General features: G+C 41.9%; 1 protein-coding gene across 4 annotated transcripts in view; it reads right to left on the bottom strand.

Annotated features, from left to right (window-relative positions):
* Positions 1–24,443, bottom strand: part of MOXD1 (monooxygenase DBH like 1) — a 443,141-nt gene that overhangs the window by 104,406 nt on the left and 314,292 nt on the right. For all 4 annotated transcript variants that reach the window (XM_073673217.1, XM_073673215.1, XM_073673216.1 and 1 more), the window contains exons 5-7: positions 22,833–23,012; positions 12,111–12,213; positions 5,950–6,116 (exon numbers count right to left, since the gene is read on the bottom strand). In XM_073673217.1, the coding sequence (XP_073529318.1) occupies positions 5,950–6,116; positions 12,111–12,213; positions 22,833–23,012 (450 nt within the window). The remainder of the gene's footprint in view (positions 1–5,949; positions 6,117–12,110; positions 12,214–22,832; positions 23,013–24,443) is intronic.

The following is a 24,443-nucleotide window of genomic DNA, read 5'->3' on the forward strand; positions in this document are numbered from 1 at the left end:
CTAACCCTGCCTCAGCCCCGGGTTTATACAGGGGAAGTTCTTCCCCTCCCAAGGCTGGGCAGGAGGTGTGGCATGCACAGGATCCCTGACCAAAGGACCTCCCACCTGCTCTCAGACGTAATATCTCTATCACTGTGACAACCAGACCCCTGGGGTGTCACACTAGCTCTCGCCCTCCTGCCCTGCACCTCACACACAGTGTCCCGAGCCAGTGGCCGCGGACCTTGTTGGGCGACGTCCTTTCTGTCCCCTTTGTCCTATATGGCCACCTTTTCAGAGAATGTGTTTGGATTTTGATTACGGCACATGAAGATATCGCAACTTCCGGTTTGCTAGCTGAGTATTGCAGTCCTGCACTAGTCTGGGGCCAGTCCCCTACTGCGGCCTGATCCCTTCACTATCAGCGTGAACTCGGGTGTATGGGTGGACTCCGCACTTCCCGTGCCCCTAGGTTCCTTTCTCTCCCTGGAGCCTTTCTCACTCTCCTACTGGGCCCCTTTTACTGGGCCCCTCGCCTTCTGGATCTTACTCCTCACGGTCCTCCCTTCATCCACTGAACTCCTGCTCCAAGGACCCTTCTAGATGTTTCCAACCTTCCTTTTATACTCTTCCTTCAGTGCTCCCCTAAACTACTTCCTCCACCCACCTCCTCCACTTAGTTCAACCTTCCAAATGGGGACCGGGTCTGTGCTATCCCTCAGGAGCTATCCGGACCTTCCCTAATGGAGTGGTGTAGTGTAGGATGTGAGTAGGTGGGTCCCGGGTAGTGCTCCCTCCTTACCCGAGAGTGGGGTACCACACCTCTGGCTGAGATGCAGTACCTCTGTGGCAACTGGACCCACAGGGGCGCCACATATGCATCGGAATTGACAACCAGTGCATGCTCAGTAGAGCAGGGAGTAGCTACACCTTGAAACAGATTACACCAATAACAGTTGGTTTCAGGCTGGGGATCGCAGCTGTGGCAATTACCGCATCCCTGGCCCCCTGATGACATGCCACTTGAGCATCCCAGCATAGCAAACATTGTCAGATGCACCAAACACTAATGTAACTAGGATCCAAAACACTGATGAACAAAGATCTGTATTTTTACATACATGAAAAATCGCAGATGTCGAATGAGGCTCTTTGCCTTAGATGGTGACGTTATCCTTTTTTGCTTTGTGTGACTCATTGGACACTTACAAATTAATTACCAGTATACAAAAACCCACTTGAATGTACTGAATTTACTGTGACTTTGATGTTGGTGTAGTATTTCAGGATTTGGGACCCCGATTTGAATTTTGCCCGGGGCCATAATTTGTCTTAGGCCACGTTCACATGCTCACTGTTTGGTCAATATTTTACATCAGTATTTGTAAGCCAAAACGAGGAGAGGAACAATCAGAGGAAAAGTAGAATAGAAACACGTCACCACTTCTGTATTTATCATTCACTCCTGGTTTTTGCTTACAAATACTGAGGTAAAATACTGACCAAACACTGATCATGTGAACATGGCATAAAGCTGATGCTGACAACATAAATGTCAGGAAGAAGTTGTGGGCGCTGCAATGGTTTCTCCACTGGGGTATGGTGTTAAATGCCAGTTGCTGTACAACACACCTGGCTGCTGCCCTGTATGGTATGGTCTCTGACTCGCCCCCAGAGCCTTGGGGTACTCGCCAGCTGGGCCTATGGATGCTGGTGGGGGATATCACGGTGGCTGGCCCGGTCCGTGACCCAGGGCGGTCAACAAAAGGAAAGGGGGTTTTGGGTTTATATGTGGCTTTGGAAAGTGTTCGTGATGCCACCTGTGGAATGCAGCCAAAGGGAGCTGCCGCTGTGGAGCAGTCCTCTGGAGCTGGTGTTACTACAGCAGGGATGGTGTGGCTCTCCACAGGTAGAGCTAGCTCCAGGGCAGTGTAGGTGTTGTTGGTTGCGCTGGGCGTTGTAGTGCAGGGGGAAGATGGCGCAGATGAAATAATGGACGGAGGCAGTGCGGTGCAGTCATCCGAGTCTTTATTCACAGTTATTAAGTTCCTCAGGTTGCACTGTCCAGCTTACAGCCTCCCACGTCACGCAGCGTTCACCAGAACGAGGGTTCAGCTCTTCCTCAGGTAATTTGGGAGCACCTGACGGAACCCCGCTTTTTTGTGTTCCTCTCTCTAGATCGTCTTCATGCTGGGTCTTCTCCCTCCTGCCCTGCGCTTCCACACTCTCAGTGCCACTCGGGTGCTCTGAAGTCCCTCCTGTCTAACTGCAGTTCCTGGACCTGCTTGACCCTCACGGAGATTAGAATGAGGCTTTGGCAACTGGACTATGTAAGCCAGAAGCCTCCGGTTTTTCCAGCCGAGACCTGGAGTAACACGGCTGGTCCAGGGGCCGGTCCCCTTCTTGCGGCCTACGATCCCTCTGTTGTAGCGCCGGCGTCCCTGCCCTCTGCTAGGCAGGGACGCTGTTCCCCTCACCTCCCTGCTCCGTGCCCGGCGTCCTCCTCCCGCTCTGCTGGCAGCGCGCGCTCCTTCCCGGCCACTGTGCTTAGGGCGCGCGCGCGCGCTCTCCCTCCCTCTTAAAGGGGCCGCGCGCGCCGTCCTAAGGAGTCCCCGGCCAATGGCCGGAGGACTTCACCATATATAAGGCACCTCCTCCAAAATGGAGGTGCCCGAGCAATGTTGTTGCACTGTTCACTACTCTGCTTCAGCCCTCAGGTCCCGTTGCCAGTTACCTGCCAGATACCTGCCAGATTCCTGCCAGCTTGCTGTCTTATTCCTGCCTGATATTCCGCTACCTGCCTGCTAGCCTGAGGTCCGATGGTCTGCCTTACAACTCCTGTCAGTCTGTCTAAGGACCAGCTTGCCCGTTCACCTGGGAGCGCACTTCAGCTACCTGCCTGCTTGCCTGAGGTCCGACGGTCTGCCTTCCAACTCCTGTCAGTCTGTCTATGGACCAGCTTGCCCGCTCACCTGGGAGCGCACATCTGCTACCTGTCTGCTAGCCTACCTGGAGGCTCCGCCGTCACGTGCTGTGACCACCTGCCTGTCCAGTGACTCCTGTCTGCTCACCTGGGAGCGCTCATCTGCTGCCTGTCCGTTAGCCTACCTGGAGGCTCTGCTGTCACGTGCTGTGACCACCCGCTTATCCAGAGACTCTCGCCCGCTCTTCTGGGAGCGCTCTTCTGCCGCCTGTCTGTTGGTCTTCCTGGAGGCTCCGCCGTCACATGCTGTGACCACCCGTTTATCCAGAGACTCTCGCCTGCTCACCTGGGATCTCAAGTCTACCATCAGCCGCAACAGGTCGTACCAACCCTTTACCCAGAGACTGCCCCGGTCACTTGCCGTGACCATCTGCCCGTTCTTCCAGAGACTGTCCCGGTCACTTGCCGTGACCATCTGCCCGTTCACCCAGAGACTGCCCCAGTCACTTGCCGTGATCTCCTGCCCGTTCTTCCAGAGACTGTCCCGGTCACTTGCCGTGACCATCTGCCCGTTCACCCAGAGACTGCCCCTGTCACTTGTCGTGATCTCCTGCCCATTCTTCCAGAGACTGTCCCGGTCACCTGCTGTGACTGCCTGCCTGGTCGCCACCCGCTCCCTTACAAGGACCGCCCCCTTGTATAGTAGCTCAGAGGTTCCGCCTCCCAGACCCGTTACATCTGTCTCCTGACAGATTCGGGGCATACGGGTGCCGTCCTGCACTCTCCGTAGCCCCTGGGATCCCTTTACTAGAACGGAGCCTACTCCTCTGCTCCCCTGCTGGGCCTCTAGCACTAGGCCCCCGCCTGTGGGGCAGAGCTCCTAAGGAGACTCTGCTCCCAGAATGACTTCTCTCACTCACTAATCTGCCACCCTAAGATGGCTTCCCTTTACATATCTACTACTATGGTGCTCCCCTAAACTTCTTCCTCCACCCACACCCACTACTGGTTCCCCCTACTTTTGGGTTCCCCCCCACTCCAGCCAGGGACAGGGCTCAGCACTGCGCATGCATCTTGCCCTTCCAGCCAGCCTGGAGCAGTGTAGTGTTGAATGTGAGTGTTGGGGCTCCGGGCAGCACTCCCTCCTTACCTGAGAGAAGGAGACACCACACCTCTGGGTGAGGTGCAGTACCTCTGTGACGACTAAACCCTCAGGGGCACCACATAATCTCTCTATACACCTGCACCTGATGTCGGATGAACATGTACGTAACATGTTGGGAAAGAATTAAATAGCTCCATATACATATCAGTTTTCTGGAGCCATGTGAATATGACAAGAGGTTACATTGTTAACAGGAGTTCATTGTCTATTCAGTTAAAATAACAGCGATTATTATTTTGGGATAAAATATTTATTCATTTAATCAAGATACAAATGTTACGATTTTAATTTTCACACAGAGTTAGAGCAAACATAATTTTAAATGAAGAATAAATGTCTAATGTCACTGGGTAAGCAATCATATAGCACATATTCAAGGCTATATGTCATAAAGATGGCCAAACTGCTATGTAGCCCTTAAATCAAGGGTTACTTGGGATGTGTAGCTCAGGGCTGTTTGATAGACCTTGTGCTAATGCACCAACCAGAAGAGCAGTTCTCCATGTGTATATTCTGTGGAGGGGTGGGGCGGGGGGGAATAAATATGGTAAGCTGGAGATAGTATTTTCCTATTAGTTAGATGGGTGTTGAAACTGGATGCAATTTTTTGGTGGGCGTGCTTCATGGAAGAATTATGAATAGGGGTAAAGTGGGATACATTGGATGTAAGATTACTGCCTATAAGGGAGGGTGGTACAAGGTGCTTTCTATGGGAAGCTCTGGCTGTCATTATACTGGCAATTGGGGCTCTGGGTGACAAGAGAGTGGGCGTGATGTATGTGGCTCATGACTATCTCGTATAATTGACTGTAGCTCTCAAGTAAGACAGTTTGGGGGCTAATACATTAGATACAGTTGGCCAAAACCATTTTAGTTCGATCATATTTATTATTGAGTATTGAGGACATGTTCGCGACTCTGCACTAAGGACCTAAATTGTTAGAAGAAAGGGGATGAATAATAAAATGTGAGATATAAGAGAAGGACTTGCTCATGGTTTGTTAATAAAAGGAAAGCAAAACCTAGAAATAAATAATAAATGTAAAAGTACAGGATTTTCTGTATGTTCCTGAAATAAAATTCCTTAACAGAACGTAACATTTTTTTTCATGATGTCTTATAGTCAAAGGAGAAAATGACTGATCTTCTGAGACACACAGAAAAAAATATATTTGTATGTTTCTAAGTTTCAAATGTTATATGAGACGAATTAACATCAAAAGTAAGTAGGGGATTAAGGCACAAAATGCTTTTTTTAATCTTTGTGCATTTTCTATGAAAAGTGCTCTTTTAATTGATCTTACTTGGGTCAATCTGTTGCAAATCATAAGAAATGTTACCATCTGCTATGCCTGGGATGGTATATTAAAGGGGTTGTCCGGTCCAAATTGATAAGTCTGCGTGACTGCAGACTCATGAATCCCCCCTGTGCATGCACTGTGTGCTGTGGGTATTCACCGGTTTCTGAGCTGGGACCGGAGGGTATGTATGTGTTATACACACTCCCGGCCAGGGCCCATCTAGTGGGCATGGCATCGCTCCATGCACTTGTATTGAGTGAGGTCGCGTCCTGACTAGTGATGCGGCTGTCCATTGGGCATGGCCGACTGAAGGGTATGGTCTCGCTCAATACAAGTGTATGGAGAGCGAGGCCATGATCACTGGCCAGGAGTATGGCCAGAGGCAGTGCGTGCGCTGGGGCAATCATAAGTCTGAAGTCACACAGAGTGACTACACACTTATCGATTTGGACCAGACAAACCCTTTAAATAAACTGGAGAAAACCAGGTATTATTTAGTTGTACAACACTTACAGTACATCAGAATTTGCAGACTTTCTGCCATGCTGTTTGAAGAATAAAATAAAAGTGACTACACACACCTCTTCCAAACATTCCATAGTGCAGTGTCCTTCGGAGCTGAATGCCGGCATACCTGGTGGAATCATGTGATATAGGCTGACCCAAATGCCTGCTTCTAAAACACCAGCATCATATTTTCGTGTGTGGGGTGTATAGTACAGCTTAATTCCCGAACTGTCTATAAACCCTAAAATGAACAGAAAGACATTTTTTAGCTTTGCAAATTCACTAATATCGCACTGATTATACCACTAAAGAAATGTAACTTTCTAAAATTTCTTCAACTTTCTAAACAAATAAAATGAAACATAGACAAAATGTTAAACAGTAGAAGTTTTGGATTATACAGAGAGGACTTTTAGCAATGTTGGTATGGTACTTTACTTATAGAATTTATAGATTACTACATGCAACATGGATTATAGATATACACCGGATAAAATACGTATTGAACACGCCACCAATTTTCTAAGTAAATACATTTGTAAAGGTGCTATTGACATGGAATTTTCACCAGATGTCGGTAAGAACTCATCCAATCAACACAGGCAAAGAAATTAAAACATATATGTCCATAAATTAAGATATGTGTAATAATGAAAAATGACACAGGGAAAGTATAGAACACGCTTACTGAAATTTAATACTTCGTACAAAAGCCTTGACTGGTGATGACAGTTTCAAGACACCTCCTGTTTGGAGAAACTAGTCACATGCATTGCTCAGGTGTGATTTTGGCCCATTCTTCCACACAAACGCTTTTCAAGTCCTGAAGGTTCCATGGGCTCCTTCTTCTTCTATGAACTGTGAGCTTTAGTTCCGTCCATAAATTTTCTATTGGATTCAGGTCAGGTGATTTTCTAGAATGGCCTCTGAAACCAATTGAAAGTTTCCTTGGCTATGTGTTTGGGATGATTGTCTTGCTGAAATGTCCACCCTCGTTTTATCTTCATCATCCTGGTAGATAGCAGCAGATTTTTGATCAAGAATGTCTCAGTACATGTGTCCATTCAACGTTCCATCAATTATATGAAGTTTGCTAGTGCCATATGCTGAAAAACAACTCCACACCATAATGTTCCCAACTCCAAACTTCACTGTTGGTATAGTGCTTTTGGGATGATATACATTGCCTTTTAGCCTCCAAACATGGTCTGTATTATGGCATCCAAAGAGTTCAATTTTGATCTCATCTGACCAGACTATATTCTCCCAGTATTTCACAGGCTTGTCTAAATCTTGTTGAGAAATCTTTAAACGGGCTTAAATATGCCTTTTAATCAGCAATGGAGTCTTGCGTGGGTAGCGTGCATACATGCCATGGCGGTTGAATGCATTATTTATAGTTTTCTTTGAAACAATTGTACCTGCTGATTCCAGGTCTTTCTGTAGATCTCCACAGGTGGTCCTTGATAATTCTTTTCACTCTTCTATCTGAAATCTTGTGGGGACCACATAGTCATGGCCGGTTTATGGTGAAATTATGTTCTTTCCACAGAAGTGCTCACTGGAACCTTCAGTAGTTTAGAAATGCTTTTGTAACCAATAACCTCAGTATGTTTTGCAGCAGTAAGATTGAGATGGTCTTGAGACAGGAGATGTTTATTGTGTGGCACCTTGTTAATGAAACACCTTTTTATAGGCCATCAGTTCAACTGACTGATATTATTTTTCACTAAGCGGCACAATTGCTTTCTAATTACTGGTAGATTTCAGATGGTGTCATGACTCTCCATGGCTTTTTGCACCTCTCCTTCTTCATGTGTTCTCATTATTACACATAATTTAATTTATGGACATCTATGGTTTGATTTCTTTGCCTGTGTGGATTTCATGGGTTGTTACCGACATCTGGTGGAAATTTCATGTCAAAAGCACAGTTAGAAATATATTTACTTAGAAAATTGGTGACACGTTCAATATTTATTTCACCCGCTATATGTATGCCACACATAATACTGAGCCTCATTTTGACTTGTCTTAAGAACATTACATCAAAGTTGGATCAACCTATAGTGTGTTTTTCCACTTTAATTTGGGGGTGACTCCAAATCCAGGCCTCCATTCAAATAAATTTGATTTCCATTGATGATTTTCGTGTGATTTTCTTGTCGGCACATTCAACTTATCATAGAATCATAGAATGGTAGAGTTGGAGGGGACCTCCTGGGTCATCTGGTCAAAGCAGGATTCACTAAATCATCTCAGACAGATGTCTGTCCAGCCTCTGTTTGAAGATGTCCATTGAAGGGGAACTCACCACCTCTCGTGGCAGCCTGTTCCACTCATTGATCACCTTAACTGTCAAAAAGTTTTTTCTAATATCTAATCTGTGTCTCCTCCCATTCAGTTTCATCCCATTGCTTCTAGCCTTTCCTTGTGCAAATGAGAATAAAGATGATCCTTCTTCAATGTGACAGCCCTTGAGATATTTGTAGACAGCTATTAAGTCTCCTCTCTTCCTTTGTACAGAACAAAGTATTCAATGAGAATATTTCATTCATTCAGATCTAGGATGTGTTATTTGAGTGTTCCCTTTATTTTTTGAGCAGTGTATATATATATATATATATATATATATATATATATATTTTTTTTTTTTTAATGGCCTTCAGGTTGATCTTGGGCCATGGTGACTTGATGGATGAAGGATCTGTAGGAATATCGATCTTGTACAAGCCTAGATAGGTCCCCTAGGGTCTTCTCCGCCGTAATCTTGATAGCATGAAGCCATAGGGTTGCCGGTCTTCCTCTTCACCTTGTTCCTTCTATTCTTCTGTCGTAGCTTGATGAGCCTTTCTTTGAGTGACATGTCTTTCTTGATTTGTTCCAAAATTGGTTTGTTGTTCTTGCCATCCATTATATTGATAACATCCTTCTCCAGCACCACAGATCGAAGATATTGATTCTTCTTCTATCTTGATTCTTTATTGTCCAGGTTTTCCATCTGTATGTTACTACAAAAAAGACCAAACTATATACGAGCTATATTTTTCTCACCAGTGAAATTTTCCTCAATTTGAAGACCTTGTCTAATGACTTCATAGTTGATTTGCCCATAGCTATTATCCTATTGACTTCCAGTGTTGTCGCTGCATCTTGATTGATCATTGATCCGAGTAAGTTGAAGTCCTTTACAACTTCCAGTTCATCACTATCCATCTCAAATGTGTCCTGGTGATACCTGCCAGTAGTCAATATGTTTGTCAGGGAAGCTGCAAGAGCAGTGCCTCTTCCCAAAGCAATTATGGCTCAATTGCATACAATTTCAACACAAGATGTCTCAGAGAGTGCAAAACGGATTTCTACAATTGGTTTGAAATATAAAATTCTCATGACAGGTTCCCTTTAAGGATCGTTTAGTCCAATCTCTGGGACCTCAATCTTTCCTGAAAATGAGGAGACTGCAGAGCTGCTTTAGTTTTCTCCTGTACAGCAACAATCTTGTCCAACTGCCTGTGCTTAGAATTAAATCATGTTCCATTCGCTTGAATAGAGCTATGCTGACTGCAGTGAATAGTTGGTAACGAAAAAGAAAATAACCAGCTCACTCGGGCTCTGGGCGTGTAGAAGCTCAGAATCCAAAGGACCACATGTAGCATGAAAGCAGAGAAAAATCCAGCTTCTTAAAATTTAAATTATTGGAAAAATAAATAAAAAATCAATGCATGGTATTTACATATGCGGCTGCATATGTATATACCATGCATTGATTTTTTATTTTTGTCCATTTAAATTAGCAATTTTAAGAAGCTGGATTTTTCTCTTCAATAGTTGATAACACCCCTGTAAATAAGGAATATCTATGAAGGGGATGCAACATGGCCCCACTATCAGTATTTGGTCAGTATTTTTTCTCAGGAGTGGGAGCCAAAACCAGGTGAGGAACAATCAGAGAAAAGGTATAATAGAAACAAGTCACCAATTCTGCATTTATCACCAACTTCTAATAGTGATTTACCATCTTTTACAAAGATGGGATCTGTAGTAGTAAGACTAAATAGTTTTTTTTTAACTTGTAATCCCATTAAAGAACAACATTTGAGCCAATAAAGGTAAAGGTGCTATAAATATAACATAATGTAATTACATGGACCTGGTGGAAGTGTAGCTGTGGTTTACAATGATTTTTTAGATAGTTTCTACAATACACATATTTATACTGTAGACCATTTTTTTCATCAGGCCATAAGTTGAATATTTTTGCTGCTAGTCTCTATATAAATTTGTACAGTGGAAAGTTTTAGCAGAGATAAGACTGCAGTCGTAATCACGGTGATAATCTATAACTGCTGTTGCTTCCTCAGGGCAGAAGCAGGCCATAAACCAGTGATTTCTTCAAATTCTGCCATCTCTACATGCCTCCAAGGAACTTGTCTTCCAGCTCTGAGTACTAAACCAGCTGTGTCTTATAAATGTGTATGTTACTCATTAATGAAAAATGTTTTACCTTAACCTTTCAACCTACACATGTCACAGGATCGTAATACCCTCTGTCGAACCATGACAAATTTCATTTCATTACTATGGTGAAACATCTCTGCTATTTAGTGGAGTACATGCCTATGAGATGTTTGACTTGAGTGTCTTGCACAATAGTAGAAATTAGATTGAAAGATTAGAAGCCTAAGAGATTAGTGAAATATCACTCTAGACATGGAGAGAAATGGATAAATCTTGAATCTAATCTGACACGACACATAATATGCATACCTATGTTTCCCAGGCCTGTCATCTTCTTTTCATTTAATAGACTGTTTATACAGGCAGACTGAATTTAATAATACACAGTAAACAAATAGTTATGGATTGCTCTGTGCGCATAGGCTGCCATTGCTCTCGGCAGTGCGAGTCCTGTTTACACAAAGATGCGCTGCCGAGAATAATAATTATTTGTGCAGCATAAAAAATCATTTTGCTCAACTAACTAACATTTTCTTGTTTGTAGAGTTAGGACTGTAAGATTAGCATGAAACGAGCATTTCTATGAATGTTGATTGACATTATTAATCTTTCAATGTAGCTTCACCTTAATGCTCTGTTCACATGTACAGTTGTCATCTATTTGTAGCAGATCCAGTACTAACAATCTGTTGCAAACGGAACAAAGATGGATGCCCACTTTGGTTTCCATTTTGCTTCTGATTTTGTTCAGTTTGCAGTGGATCCATTTTTATTAGAGGTGTCTTTGAATACTTTTAGTGTTCTGGACATGCATAGGGCTTAAAGGGAATCTGTCATCAGGTTTTTGCTAATACATATGAGATCAGCATGGCAAAAGGATAGAGATCCTGATTCCAGTGGTAGAATCCCTGTTTTGTCTGATGTAGATGTAGCAGAGCTAAGACCCCTTATTGACATCTTTCTGACAATGATAAATGGTCATGCCAATTAGTGGTGGGAGCAGGGTTACACATATTAGCCTAACTTGTCTGCATGTGAGGCGTAGTCAGACAGTGATTGCTTACTGCTGATAAAACACTGATTATATTAAAACTATAGCACACAGCCTAGTAAGTGACCGATCCCTGGAATCAGCTCCTCAGCCTCTACATTAATAGATTTGCTCAGATTAAATATCAAAAACCTGCTGCCAAAGTGAAACCCTTTAAGTTTCACTATGAAAAATATGTGAATAAGGCTGTAACTGGAGCCAAGTGGGCCTGTCTGCCATTTGAAAGGCTCTGGGATGTTATGTGTGTAACCATGCTGGTGAGCCACTGAGATGGACTGTGTGATAAGCAGTTATGAAGTGTAATAAACTGCTGGATTTCATGTTACTGGAAAACGTTGCATGTGTGCTTTAATTGACCCGGTGAAGCGAGTGCCCCTCAGCATGATGAATAGTGCTGCCTTACAACATATATATATATATATATATATATATATATATATATATATATATATAAAATTAGTAATGACCAAAAGTTTGGAAACACCTTCTCATTTAAAGATTTTTCTGTATTTTCAAGACAATGAAAATTGTACATTCACACTGAAGGCATCAAAACTATGTATTAACACATGTGGAATTATATACTTAACAAAAAAAGTGTGAAACAACTGAAAATATGTCTTATATTCTATGTTCTTCATATATACATATACAGTATATATATATATATATACACAGTATATATTACTAATAGTGATATATAATAGTTTTCCGCCTTTGCCTTACCTTCCTTTTGTTGTGGATTGTCATAATGGACTTCCATAAGAACATATTTTGGATCTGTTGGTGTTCCAATGGATAGGCCAACATGGGGTGGATATGTGAATCCCTGTAAATATAGAACAGAAAATGATTGTCATTACTGATGGAAAAGAAACATCATTGTCTATCATATGGATAGGTATCTAATAAATGGTGCCTCATTACTTAAAGGGAATCTGTCACCATGTGTTTGCTACTCCATCTGAGAACAGCAAGATGTAGAGATTTAGACCCCAATTCCAGCGATGTGTCACTTACTGGGCTGCTTGCTGTAGTTTTGATAAACTCACTTTTATAAACAGTAGATTTTCACTACAGGACTAGTAAACCTGTTGCCATGTAGTCCTTCATATTCATGAGTTCTTAATAAACCCACCGCCACCACTGATTGCAAACATTCTGCCTATGCACAGTGTACACAGAAATCTGCCAGTTAGTGATGTTGGTGGAGTTAGACATTTAGAGAACTGGTAAATCAGCAAAACTGCAGCAAGCAACACAATAATTGATACATCACTGGAATAAGGGCCTACATCATGCTGCTCTCAGATGAGGTAGCAAAAACCTGATGACAGATTCCCTTTAAAGGGGATTCTGTGGAAATAATTTAGTGTTTTGGACTTTTACAATAGAAATGACAAACTGATATCAATATGCTCAAAAGATGCTTGATCCTAGACCAAGGATAAAATGCTTCACAAACTTCTACACCAAGCTGAAAGCTCCTTTGATGTATGAAAGAGAGTAGTGATTCTTTCCTTTAGGGCTTGTGCATACAATCATAAAAATTGGTATTCCATGAAGCCGTACACATCAGATTTTTTCTTCAGACAGAGTCGGTCCAAGGAAAAAATCACAGCATTAATGAGTTACATCCGATTACTGGATCATACTCGGACATTCATGTCTATAGATCAATGGAAAAAATTGGACCGCAGTTGGAAGACATCCAAGTGTAGTACGATTTTCACGGACAAACTAAATGAAGAAGATGGAGAATGTTTTTGTTTTTATTCTCCTCATCTGAAAAAATTGGATCACACTCTGATCAAATTCTGATCAGACTCTAATCAGAGTCTGATTAGAGCGTGATTAGCATAATTGGACTGATTTTATTGGATGAGAGAATACATGGTCATAGAATCATAGAATCATAGAATGGTAGAGTTGGAAGGGACCTCCTGGGTCATCTGGTCCAACCCCCTGCTCAAAGCAGGATTCACTAAATCATCTCAGACAGATGTCTGTCCAGCCTCTGTTTGAAGACGTCCATTGAAGGGGAACTCACCACCTCTCGTGGCAGCCTGTTCCACTCATTAATCACCCTAACTGTCAAAAAGTTTTTTCTAATATCTAATCTGTGTCTCCTCCCATTCAGTTTCATCCCATTGCTTCTAGTCTTTCCTTGTGCAAATGAGAATAAAGATGATCCTTCTACAATGTGACAGCCCTTGACATATTTGTAGACAGCTATTAAGTCTCCTCTCAGTCTTCTTTTTTGCAAGCTAAACATTCCCAAATCCTGCAACCGTTCCTCATAGGACATGGTTTGCAGACCAGTCACCATTCTGGTCGCTCTTCTCTGAACTTGCTCCAGTTTGTCTATGTCTTTTTTAAAATGTGGTGCCCAAAACTGTACACAGTATTCCAGATGAGGTCTGACCAAAGAGGAGTAAAGACCGATAATGACTTCACGTGATCTAGACTGTATGCTTCTGTTAATACATTCCAGAATTGTATTTGCCTTTTTTGCTGCTGCATCACACTGTTGACTCATGTTCAGTCTATGATCTATTAGTATACCTAAGTCTTTTTCACATGTACTGTTGCTTAGCTCTATTCCTCCCATTCAGTATATGCTTTTTTCATTTTTATTGGCCAGATGTAGTACTTTGCATTTTTCCCTGTTAAAAACCATTCTGTTGGTTGCTGCCCACTGCTCCAGTTTATTTAGGTCTTTTTGAATCCTCTCTCTCTCTTCTCTAGTATTAGCTATCCCTCCTAGCTTTGTGTCATCAGCAAATTTAATCAGTTTACCCTCAATTCCTTCATCTAAATCATTGATAAAGATGTTGAACAATACAGGTCCCAGGACGGAGCCCTGTGGTACCCCACTTGAGACATTCATCCAACTGGATGTGAAGCCATTTACAACCACCCTTTGAGTCCGATCACTAAGCCAGTTATGAACCCACCTAACAGTTTCCTTGTCCATTCCATACTTGGTCATTTTTTCAATAAGGATGGTGTGAGATACTTTGTCAAATGCTTTGCTGAAGTCAAGATATACTATATCTACAGCATTTCCCTAATCCACCCAGTCAATGATTCTGTCATAGAAGGAAATTAAGTTAGTCTGACATGACTTGTTAGTTACAAACCCATGCTGACTCTGGTTAATCACTTCATTCTTATCCATGTACTTACATACATGTTGTTTAATAATTTGTTCAAATATCTTTCCTGGTATAGAAGTCAGACTCACCGGTCTATAGTTCCCTGGGTCCACCTTCTTCCCCTTTTTGAAGATAGGAACAACATTTGCTCTTCTCCAGTCTTCTGGGACTTCTCCTGTTCTCCAAGAATTTTCAAAGATTATGGAGAGTGGTTCTAAAATTTCTTCTACGATCTCCTTCAGTACTCTGGGGTGTAATTCATCTGGACCTGGAGACTTGAACTAATTTATGTTAGCTAAATATTCCCTCACAATCTTTCTGTTTACAGATAACTTGGATTCCTCTATTCCTTTAAAAGGACAGTGAAGATCAGTTGATGTTACATTTTCTTTCTGAGAGAAAACAGATGCAAAATAGGAATTAAAAAGTTCGGCCTTCTCAACATCCTATCTTACCATTTCTCCATTTTCATCCTGTAAAAATCCTATAGCATCTTTGACTTTTCTTTTACTTTTGACATACTCCCAAAATCCTTTTTATTGCTTTTGACATCTCTTGCAAGCCTTAATTCATTGTCAGCTTTAGCTAACCTGATACATGCCCTACAGGATCTGCAGACTGCATTATAATCTTCTTTAGATATGCCTCCCTCTTTCCATTTAATAAACATTTCTTTCTTTCTTTTTAGCATGTGTTTAAGTTCTGTGTTCATTCATCCTGGTTTCCTTAAATGCTTCCCATTCTTCCTACTTTTCGGTATTGTTAACGATTGTGCTTTGAGAATCTCATTTTTAAAAATTTCCCATCCTTCCTGGACATTTTTGTCCTTAAGGACATCCAGCCATTGGATCCCTCCTATTCTCTTTCTGAGTCTCTTAAAATCTGCCTTTCTAAAATCTAACCTTGAAGTTTGAGTCTTCACATGTCTTCCTCCTCTAGTTATCCAAAATTCTATAATAGCATGATCGCTGCCTCCTAGGGTCCCAGCCACCTTTACCTCCTCAACCATTTCCTCCCTGTTTATAAGGATTAGATCCAAAGTAGCAGATTCCCTTGTTTTCTCCCCTACCTTTTGGAAGATAAAGTTGTCAGCAAGAGAGGATAAGAATTTGCTTGACCTGTTAGTTTTACTTGAGAGAGATTCCCAACAAATGTCTGGATAGTTGAAATCTCCCATGACCACTACGTCATATTTTTTGGAGAACTTGGTCATTTGATACATAAAGAGTTCATCCATATCTTCAGCTTGCCCAGGTGGCCTGTAGTAAATGCCTACAATGGTGTCCTTTCCGTTGTTCTCTCCTTGTATTCTTACCCAAACAGTTTCCACAGAACTCCCAGTCTCTGAATCTTCAATCTCTGTGCAGATATACGCTTTTCTAACATACAATGCGACACCTCCTCCTCGTTTATCAAGTCTGTTTCTTGCAAATAAGTTGTATCCTTTTAGCCTTTTATTCCAATCATGTGTATCGTCCCACCAAGTTTCAGTGATTCCAATGACATCATATTTCTTTTCCTGCATTAGTAGTTCCAATTCTCCTTGTTTGTTGCCCATGCTTTGTGCATTTGTATAAAAACATTTTAGTTTGTGATTGGTTTCTCTTCCTCCCATATTTTTATTATTTAAATTGTTTTGTCTTTGTTCTTCCTTTCCACTTCCAGTAGCAGAGATCTCAATAGTATTTGTCAGCTGTATGGCTTTTTCTGGCCTTTTGCTTCCCTTCCCACATTGTTCTAGTTTAAAGCTCTCCTGATGAGTGTAGCAAGGCGACTTCCAAATACATGTTTTCCAGTCTTCGTAAGGTGCACCCCATCTCTAGTAAGTAGTCCATCGTATAGGTAATTCATTCCGTGATCCAGAAATCCAAATCCTTGTTGACGGCACCATCGACGTAGCCAGTTGTTCACCTGTAGAATCTTATTCCACCTCATTGTTCCATGGCCATCCACTGGGAGGATGGATGAGAAGACCACCTGCGCTCCCAATTCTTTCACTTTCTTGCCTAAGTCTTCAAAGTCACTGCAGATGGTTTCCAGGTCCTTTCTTGCGGTGTCATTTGTCCCCACATGTATTAGCAGGAATGGGTAGTGATCTGTAGGTCTGAAGAGTCTTGATATCCTGTCAGACACATCTTTAATTTTTGCTCCTGGAAGACAGCACATTTCTCTTGAGGTTATGTCTGGTCTGCAGATAGCGGCCTCTGTTCCTCTTAACAGGGAATCCCCCATGACCACCACTCTCCGTTTTTTCTTCACAACATTCTTCTAACTCCATCCAGGAGGATTCTGAGGGCTTACAAGGTTATTCATTGCTGGCAAAGTCTTATCTTGCTGTATTTCTTCATGGTTCTCCTGCGTGAGAGCCTGGTACTGGTTCCTGAGCAGTATGGGTGCTGACTGCCTCTCGATCCTCCTGCTTCTGTGGGTCACATGCTTCCATTCCTCTGTTTCCTCAGGTGCAGTTCGAATTTCTTCTCTTTCTGAATCATGAAGAGATAATTCTGCTCTGTCTAAGAACTCTTCACCTTCCTTAATGATTTTCAAGGTAGTTAACCTCTCTTCTAGATTTCGCAACTTTTCCTCCAACAGGGACACAAGCTTGCATTTCTGGCATGTGAAGTTTGGCTTTTCCACTGGCAAGTCTGTGAACATGTAGCAGGATATGCAGCTCACCAAATGGCTCCTGGACTCTTCCATGTTCTTACTGTTAATGTTCTGAAAACAGTGAAAAAAGCTTAAAAAAAAAGCTTCAAAATGCGCGCGCCAGTAGGCGCGCGGTTTACCGATGTCCTCTTTTCAGCTCCAACAGCCAAAATCCAGTGTTGTTTGAGCTCGCGGAGACTCTTCACTTACCCCAAAATGCAGTGGGAATATGCAAATTATCTCCTCAGGACTCCTCCCCTGGTTTACCGATGTCCTCTTTTCAGCTCCAACAGCCAAAATCCAGTGTTGTTTGAGCTCGCGGAGACTCTTCACTTACCCCAAAATGCAGTGGGAATATGCAAATTATCTCCTCAGGACTCCTCCCCTGGTTTACCGATGTCCTCTTTTCAGCTCCAACAGCCAAAATCCAGTGTTGTTTGAGCTCGCGGAGACTCTTCACTTATCCCAAAATGCAGTGGGAATATGCAAATTATCTCCTCAGGACTCCTCCCCTGGTTTACCGATGTCCTCTTTTCAGCTCCAACAGCCAAAATCCAGTGTTGTTTGAGCTCGCGGAGACTCTTCACTTACCCCAAAATGCAGTGGGAATATGCAAATTATCTCCTCAGGACTCCTCCCCTGGACACTAGCTTTTGTGCCAAACTGTCTTCAGTCATTGTTAGGTTGTGAATAATTGTTGCATTGCCTGTACTGCATACTCTTTGTATTATATGTCAAGTCGAAATTAACCTACTGATAATGGTTTTTGGAGACTGCTGTAAAGAAGCAGCACACATTTATTGTGGGTATTGCTAAAACACTACTCTAGTAGTGTTTTTTTTTATTTCAGTGCAGAAGTGGTGACACTAATGTAAGTTCTCCCTTGATGGCAATATACTTACCTGCCGCTGTCTTCAACTGTTCCTCCTAATGACATTCTGGTACCGATCCACCATCTTGTGACCACAACTTCTGCTTGACTGGAAGTTCTGGCTCTCATTGACTTACATTAAGTCCATGGCCCCACTATTAGTATTTGGTCAGTATTCGGTCAGTATTTTTTCTAAGGAGTGGGAGCCAATACCAGGAGTGGGTGATAAATGCAGAATTGGTGACTTGTTTCTATTATATCTTTTCTCTGATTGTTCCTCACCTGGTTTTGGCTCCAACTCCTGAGAAAAAATACTGACTTAATACTGACCAAATACTGATAGTGGGGCCGTGGCCTAAGAAGTGGCCTCCAGCTTGCCTAGCAAACACTGGAGCGATACGGTGAAATAGGCCAAATTAACCCCTGTCCAGATTAAACTCGGGTACACACCAGTATAGTTTAGCCTAGACCAGAGTATACCCCAGGGGATAAACTGTCCTAGGCCAAACTATATTCTGGGGTGTAAAATAGCCTAGGCCAAACTATACCCCTCCAGGCTACAATATACTCCTCTATTTTATGAGCCCTTGTAAATGAGATAGATTTTAGATGCCATTTTTTCATAAATTAAACTGACTTCCATGTGGTGGGAAGGTATTTGTGTTGTTAATCACAAGATGAAGATTGATATTACAATACAATGTGACTGGTAACTGACAACAGTCATTACATCTGAGATTACACTGTTGTCCATTAAGATAACTACTTTTACCTTAGAATGCAATTTTAACTTGATCTTATCACTTCACTGGTTTTGTCACCCTGTCTCTGGTTGAAAAGTGTGCAGATCTCTTTCTATCATACTCAGACACACAGCTGTTTTTAATGTGTAACTACTGAGAAGTGCGGTAGGATTCTTTACCTCATGATATCTTTGTGAAAGTCTAATATTTTTACTGATAGAATTTTATTACTTAAACAAGAAAAACTTCAATGTGTTTAGAACTTTAAGATTTAAGTCAGTTATCTCCACACAAAACTTACCTGACAAACTTGAACCCTCAATAACATGTTACAGGTCACAAACTGCAGAAGATGCCTGGAGTGGCACAGATAACAAATGAAGAATGCAACTGGTAAGTACAATACTCAGGCAGGGAACTTACATTAGTGTCACCACTCCAGTCGAATTTCCTCAAATTCTCGGTTTCACGCAAATTCGAACACTTTGACATTTGATTAGCAAAAAATAAATAAAACTTGACCTCCATCATTTCCCACACAGCTGAAACACTTTGTGGCTATAATGCCCTGCAGCTATGACAGCTTACTGATTATCATACCTTTTACAGTGGTGCTTACTACCTGGGCTATCACAGATCAGTGGTTTCCAGTGGAGCACAATTTGACGGCAGAGTCTTTTTCCCATTTCCAGAGTCACTGGGTAAGGCCACGTTCACACACACACTCAGTATTTGGTCAGTATTTTACATCAGTATTTGTAAGCCAAAACCAGGAGTGGAACAATCAGAGCCAAAGTATAATAAAAACACGTCACCGCTTCTGTATTTATCACCCACTCCTGGTTTTGGCTTAGAAATACTGACCAAATACTGAACGTATGAATGTGGCCTAAATCTCTCTCTTCTACAGAATGTAAGCTTGTATGGTCAACAGGGTTCTCTATATTTCTCTCCTGTAGAGTGTAAGCTCTTATGGTTAACAGGGTCCTCTCTCTCTTGTGCAGTATGAGCTCTTATAATCAGTAGGGTCTTCTCTCTCTCTCTCTCTCTCTCTCTTTCTCTCTCCTGTATAGTGTAAACTCTTATGATCAGTAAGATCCCCCCTCTCTCTCACGCAGTCTAATCTTTTATAATCACTGGGGTCCTTTCTCTCTCTACTTCTCTCCCCTGTGGAGTGTAAGCTCTTATGATCAGTTGGGTCCTTTCTCTCTCCTGTAGAGTATAAACTCTTATAATCTACGGGGTCCTCTCTCTCTCTTCACCTCTTTCTCCTGTAGAGTGTAAGCTCTTATGATCAGTAGGGGCCTCTCTCTCACCTATAGTGTGTAAGCTCTTTTGGTCAGCGGGGTGCTTTTTTTCTCCCTCTCTCTGTCTCGCTATCTATCTCTCTTTCCTGTAGAGTGTAAGCTCTTCTAGTCAACGGTTGCTCTTTCTATCTCCTGCAGAGTGTAAGCTCTTATAACCAGCAGGAATCTTTCTCTCATTCTCTCATATAGCGTGTAAACTGGTTATAGGAAGTTTCGCCCCCAGCAGTTCGCCCCCAGCAATTTGCCCCCATCTGTTCGCCCCCAGGTACATTTCGCCCCGCACATTTCGCCCCTATCATTTCGCCCCCAGGAAGATTCGCCCCCGCACATTTCGCCCCCGGACGGGGGCGAACTGGGGGCGATATGTGCGGGGGTGAGATGTGCGGGGCAAAACATCCTGGGGGCCAAATGCTGGGGACTAAATGTGCAGGGGCGAAATGTACCTGGGGGCGAATTGCTGGGGGCAAACTGCTGGGGGCGAACTGCTGGGGGCGAAACATCCAATTCCCGTGTAAACTCTTCTGATCCGCAGTGCTTTCTCTCGCTTTTGTAGTGTGTAAGCTGTTATGGTCAGCTGGATCCTCTTTCTCTCTCTCCTGTAGTGTGTAAGCTGTTATGATTAGTGAGCTCCTCGGTCCTCTCTCTCCTGTAGCATATAAGATCTTACGATCAGCAGAGTCTTATCTCTCTCTTTTGTAGTGTATACGCTCTTATAGTCAGTAGGATCCTCTCCCTCATATAAAGTGTCTTATGGTCAGCTCTCTCCTATAAAATATCAGCTCTTATGATCAGAAGGAATATCTCTCTATCCCCTCCCTCACATGTATTTTCTGAGTAATTATAAACTTTACAGTATTGAAATTCATGCAAATTTATTAGCAGTGAACCAAATATCTATGAATAATTGAGTGAAGATGGAGAATTCAAATTTCAAAAGATCTGCTTATCTCTAGTCTTAAGGATTGTATATTTCTCTACTTATTAGGATGGCGCTCAGTCCATTTTTAAGATAATGGACTGTATACAGTCATATCAGAAAGTGTTGGCACCCTTGAAATTGTTCCAGAAAATGAAGTGAAGTATTTGTCCAAGAAAAATATTGCAACTACACGTTTTATTATATTTGTTTATTTCTTTTGTGTATATTGGAACAACACAAAAAACAGAGAACAAAGGCAAATTGTAAATAATTTCACGCAAAACCTCCAAAATGAACAGGACAAAATTGTTGGCACCCTCAGCTTAATATTTGGTTGCATACCCTTTGGAATAAATAACTACAATCAATCGCTTCCTATAACCATGAACAAGCTTCTTACACCTCTCAAGTGGAATTTTATTTTTTTGCAAACTGCCAGGTTTCTCATATTTGAAGGCCGCCTTCTCCCAACAGCAATTTTTAGATCTCTCCACAAGTGTTCAATAGGATTTAGATCTGAACTCATTGTTGGCTATTTCAGAACTCTCCAGAACTTTGTTTCCATTCATTTCTGGGTGATTCTTGAAGTATGCTTGGAGTCAATGTCCTACTGGAAGACCTATGACCTAAGATGCAAACTCAGTTTTCTGACACTGGACACTACTTTACGACCCAAAATCCTTTGGCAATCTTCAGATTTCATGATGCATTGCACACAGTCAAGGCACTGAGTTCCAGAAACAGCAGAACAACCCCAAAACATCTTTGAATCTCCACCATATTTGACTGTAAGTACTTTGTTCTTTTCTTTGTAGGCCTTTTCCGTCTTCAGTAAACAATGATGTGCTTTACCATAAAGCTCTATCTTGATCTCATCTGTCCACAAGATGCTTTCCCAGAAGGATTTTGGCTTACTCACGTACATTTTGGCAAACTGCAGTCTAGCTTCCTTATGTCTCTGTGTCAGCAGTGGGGTCCTCCTGGGTCTCCTGCCATAGTATTTCATATCATTCAAATGTCAACAGATAGTTCACACTGACACTGATGCACCCTGAGCCTGCTGGACAACTTGAATTTCTTTGGAACTTGATTGGTGCTGTTTATCCAACATCTGGACTACTCAATTTTTGCCGTCCACGTCCAGGGAGAGTAGCTACAGTGCCATGGGTGGTAAACTTCTTGATTATGTTGCGCACCGTAGATAAAGGAACATCAAGATCTCTGAAAATTGACTTATAGCCTTGAGATTGTTGATATTTTTCAACAATTTTGGTTCTCAAGTCCACAGATTCTTCTACTCTTTCTGTTCACTATGCTTATTGTGGCACACATAGACACACAATGCAAAGATTGAGTCAACTTCTCCCCTTCTTATCTGGTTTCATGTGTGATTTTCATATTGCCCACATCTGTTACTCGCCACAGGTGAGTTTGAATGCGCATCACATGCTTGAAACAAAGTTGTTTGCCCACAATTTTGGAAAGGTAGCAACAATTTTGTTTAGGCCATTTTTGAGGTTTTGTGTGAAATTATGTCCAATTTGTCTTTTTTTCTGTCGTTCTGATACACACAAAGGAAATAAACGTGTGTAACTAGACGTGTAATTTCAGTAATTTTCTAGGAGGAATACCTAATTTTATGGAACAATTTCAAGGGTGCCGACACTTTCAGCCATGACTGTTTATGAAAGCATTAATAACTTCTCTGCTACTGTACTAAGATGACTGGCCTGATGACTGTAAAAAAATGTGGACAGTATAAATGACAACATGACTATATTACATATCTAATAAAGGCACTTACCTCCCCACCTATTGCCCAAGCATATAGGACTGTTTCACATGTAAGAAAGACATCTGGCATATTGGGGTGATAACATTCATGACCATATTCAAGTACGTTGTCACCTGCTTCTCTGTCACATTCATACAGCAAGATATGATGCACCAAGCTCTCGTGACCTTTCTGTATTAGTGGTTCAACCTGAAAAAGAAACATATTTTTTTAAGTGTGAATGAGTGGATATACAACAGTATCATTTTCCATCCCCCCAACACACACCAAGGATCAAGAAGAGAAGCTTAAAGTAAGTGTTTGAGGACAGATTTCCTACAAAGACAATCAATCATGTTTTTGCTATGTAAAATGAAAGCAGTATAATGTAGAGACCCTGATTCCAGGCATGTGTCACTTGCTTAGCAGCTTGGTGTAGTTTCAATACAATCATTGTTTCATCACCCTTAGATTATTACTGCAGGACTAGGTGTGGTGAGCCAGGTGGTCCAGCTAATTTGTGCAGCCCTGCCCCCACCATTGACTGGCAGCTTGCTTATAAAGCACAGTGCACACAGAAAGCTGTAAATCAGGGGTTTCACTGTGGCTATATAGGGAAAAGCATTCTGACCACTGCTACATCTACAGCAGAGAAAACAAGGATGTTATCAAAACTGCACCAAGCAATCAGTAAGTGATACATCCCTGTAATCAGGCTCTCTTCTCCTATATAATGCTGCTCTCAGATTCCATAGCAATAATCTGCTTATGGATTCCCTTTAATGTGTAACAACAAACAGACTTTAATCAAACATAATGTTGACAGGGAACTATTATTAGAGTTGCATTAGGTTGCTTGTAATTTAAAGTGTGTTAACTGGATTAAATTAGTTTTTGGCTCATCATTTTATAAAATAAATGTACGCTTAGGTTCTTCAAAAGGGAAGCAGATGGTGAAAATGAAATCAAGGTTATTATTTCCAGCAGTCCAAAACAAAACAGCAAAGACATTGCTAAGTAAACTGCAAAACAGTGTATTAAAGGGAATCTGTCATCAGTGTACAACCCTCACCTCAAATCCCATAGAGCTCTTCTAAGGGCTCGCTCACACTAGTGCATAAATCGAACTATTGCAATCCGATAAAAAAATCGTATGGCGCTCAGACCAATGTTGTTCAATGAGGCAGTGTGGAACTGCATATTTTTTTCTCAACTATAGTCTGCATGAGAAAAAAAAATAATTGCAGCATGCAATCAGTATGGCAACCGGTTTTTACAGATACATTACAATTCTGTAAGATGGGAATCTGTAAATGGTCCTGTAAGTGATTAATAGACGCTGAGTAAAAAAATGGATTGCACACGGATAACAAGTGAGGAAAAGTCATCCCACTTTTAAGCATAGCCAATAGAGAAGAATGGATCAATCCATGGAGGATAGAGTTTGAATTGAATTTAATGAAATTTGATCATTTTGAGACTTCATTTTTGGTTTAAAAAAACAACTTGCCTGGCATTATATCCCACACCACTGAAGCATCATAGATGTCAGCTTCAGTTTTGCTTTAGTTTCTTGTACTTGGTACATTTGGGGGAGGGGCACTCCTTTTTGGGCTGTACACCTGGTCTGGTTAGCTTTCT

Source organism: Phyllobates terribilis, unplaced genomic scaffold, assembly GCF_046119375.1.
Source record: "Phyllobates terribilis strain yellow unplaced genomic scaffold, ASM4611937v1 Scaffold_3__8_contigs__length_932513732, whole genome shotgun sequence".
Lineage (NCBI taxonomy): Eukaryota > Metazoa > Chordata > Amphibia > Anura > Dendrobatidae > Phyllobates > Phyllobates terribilis.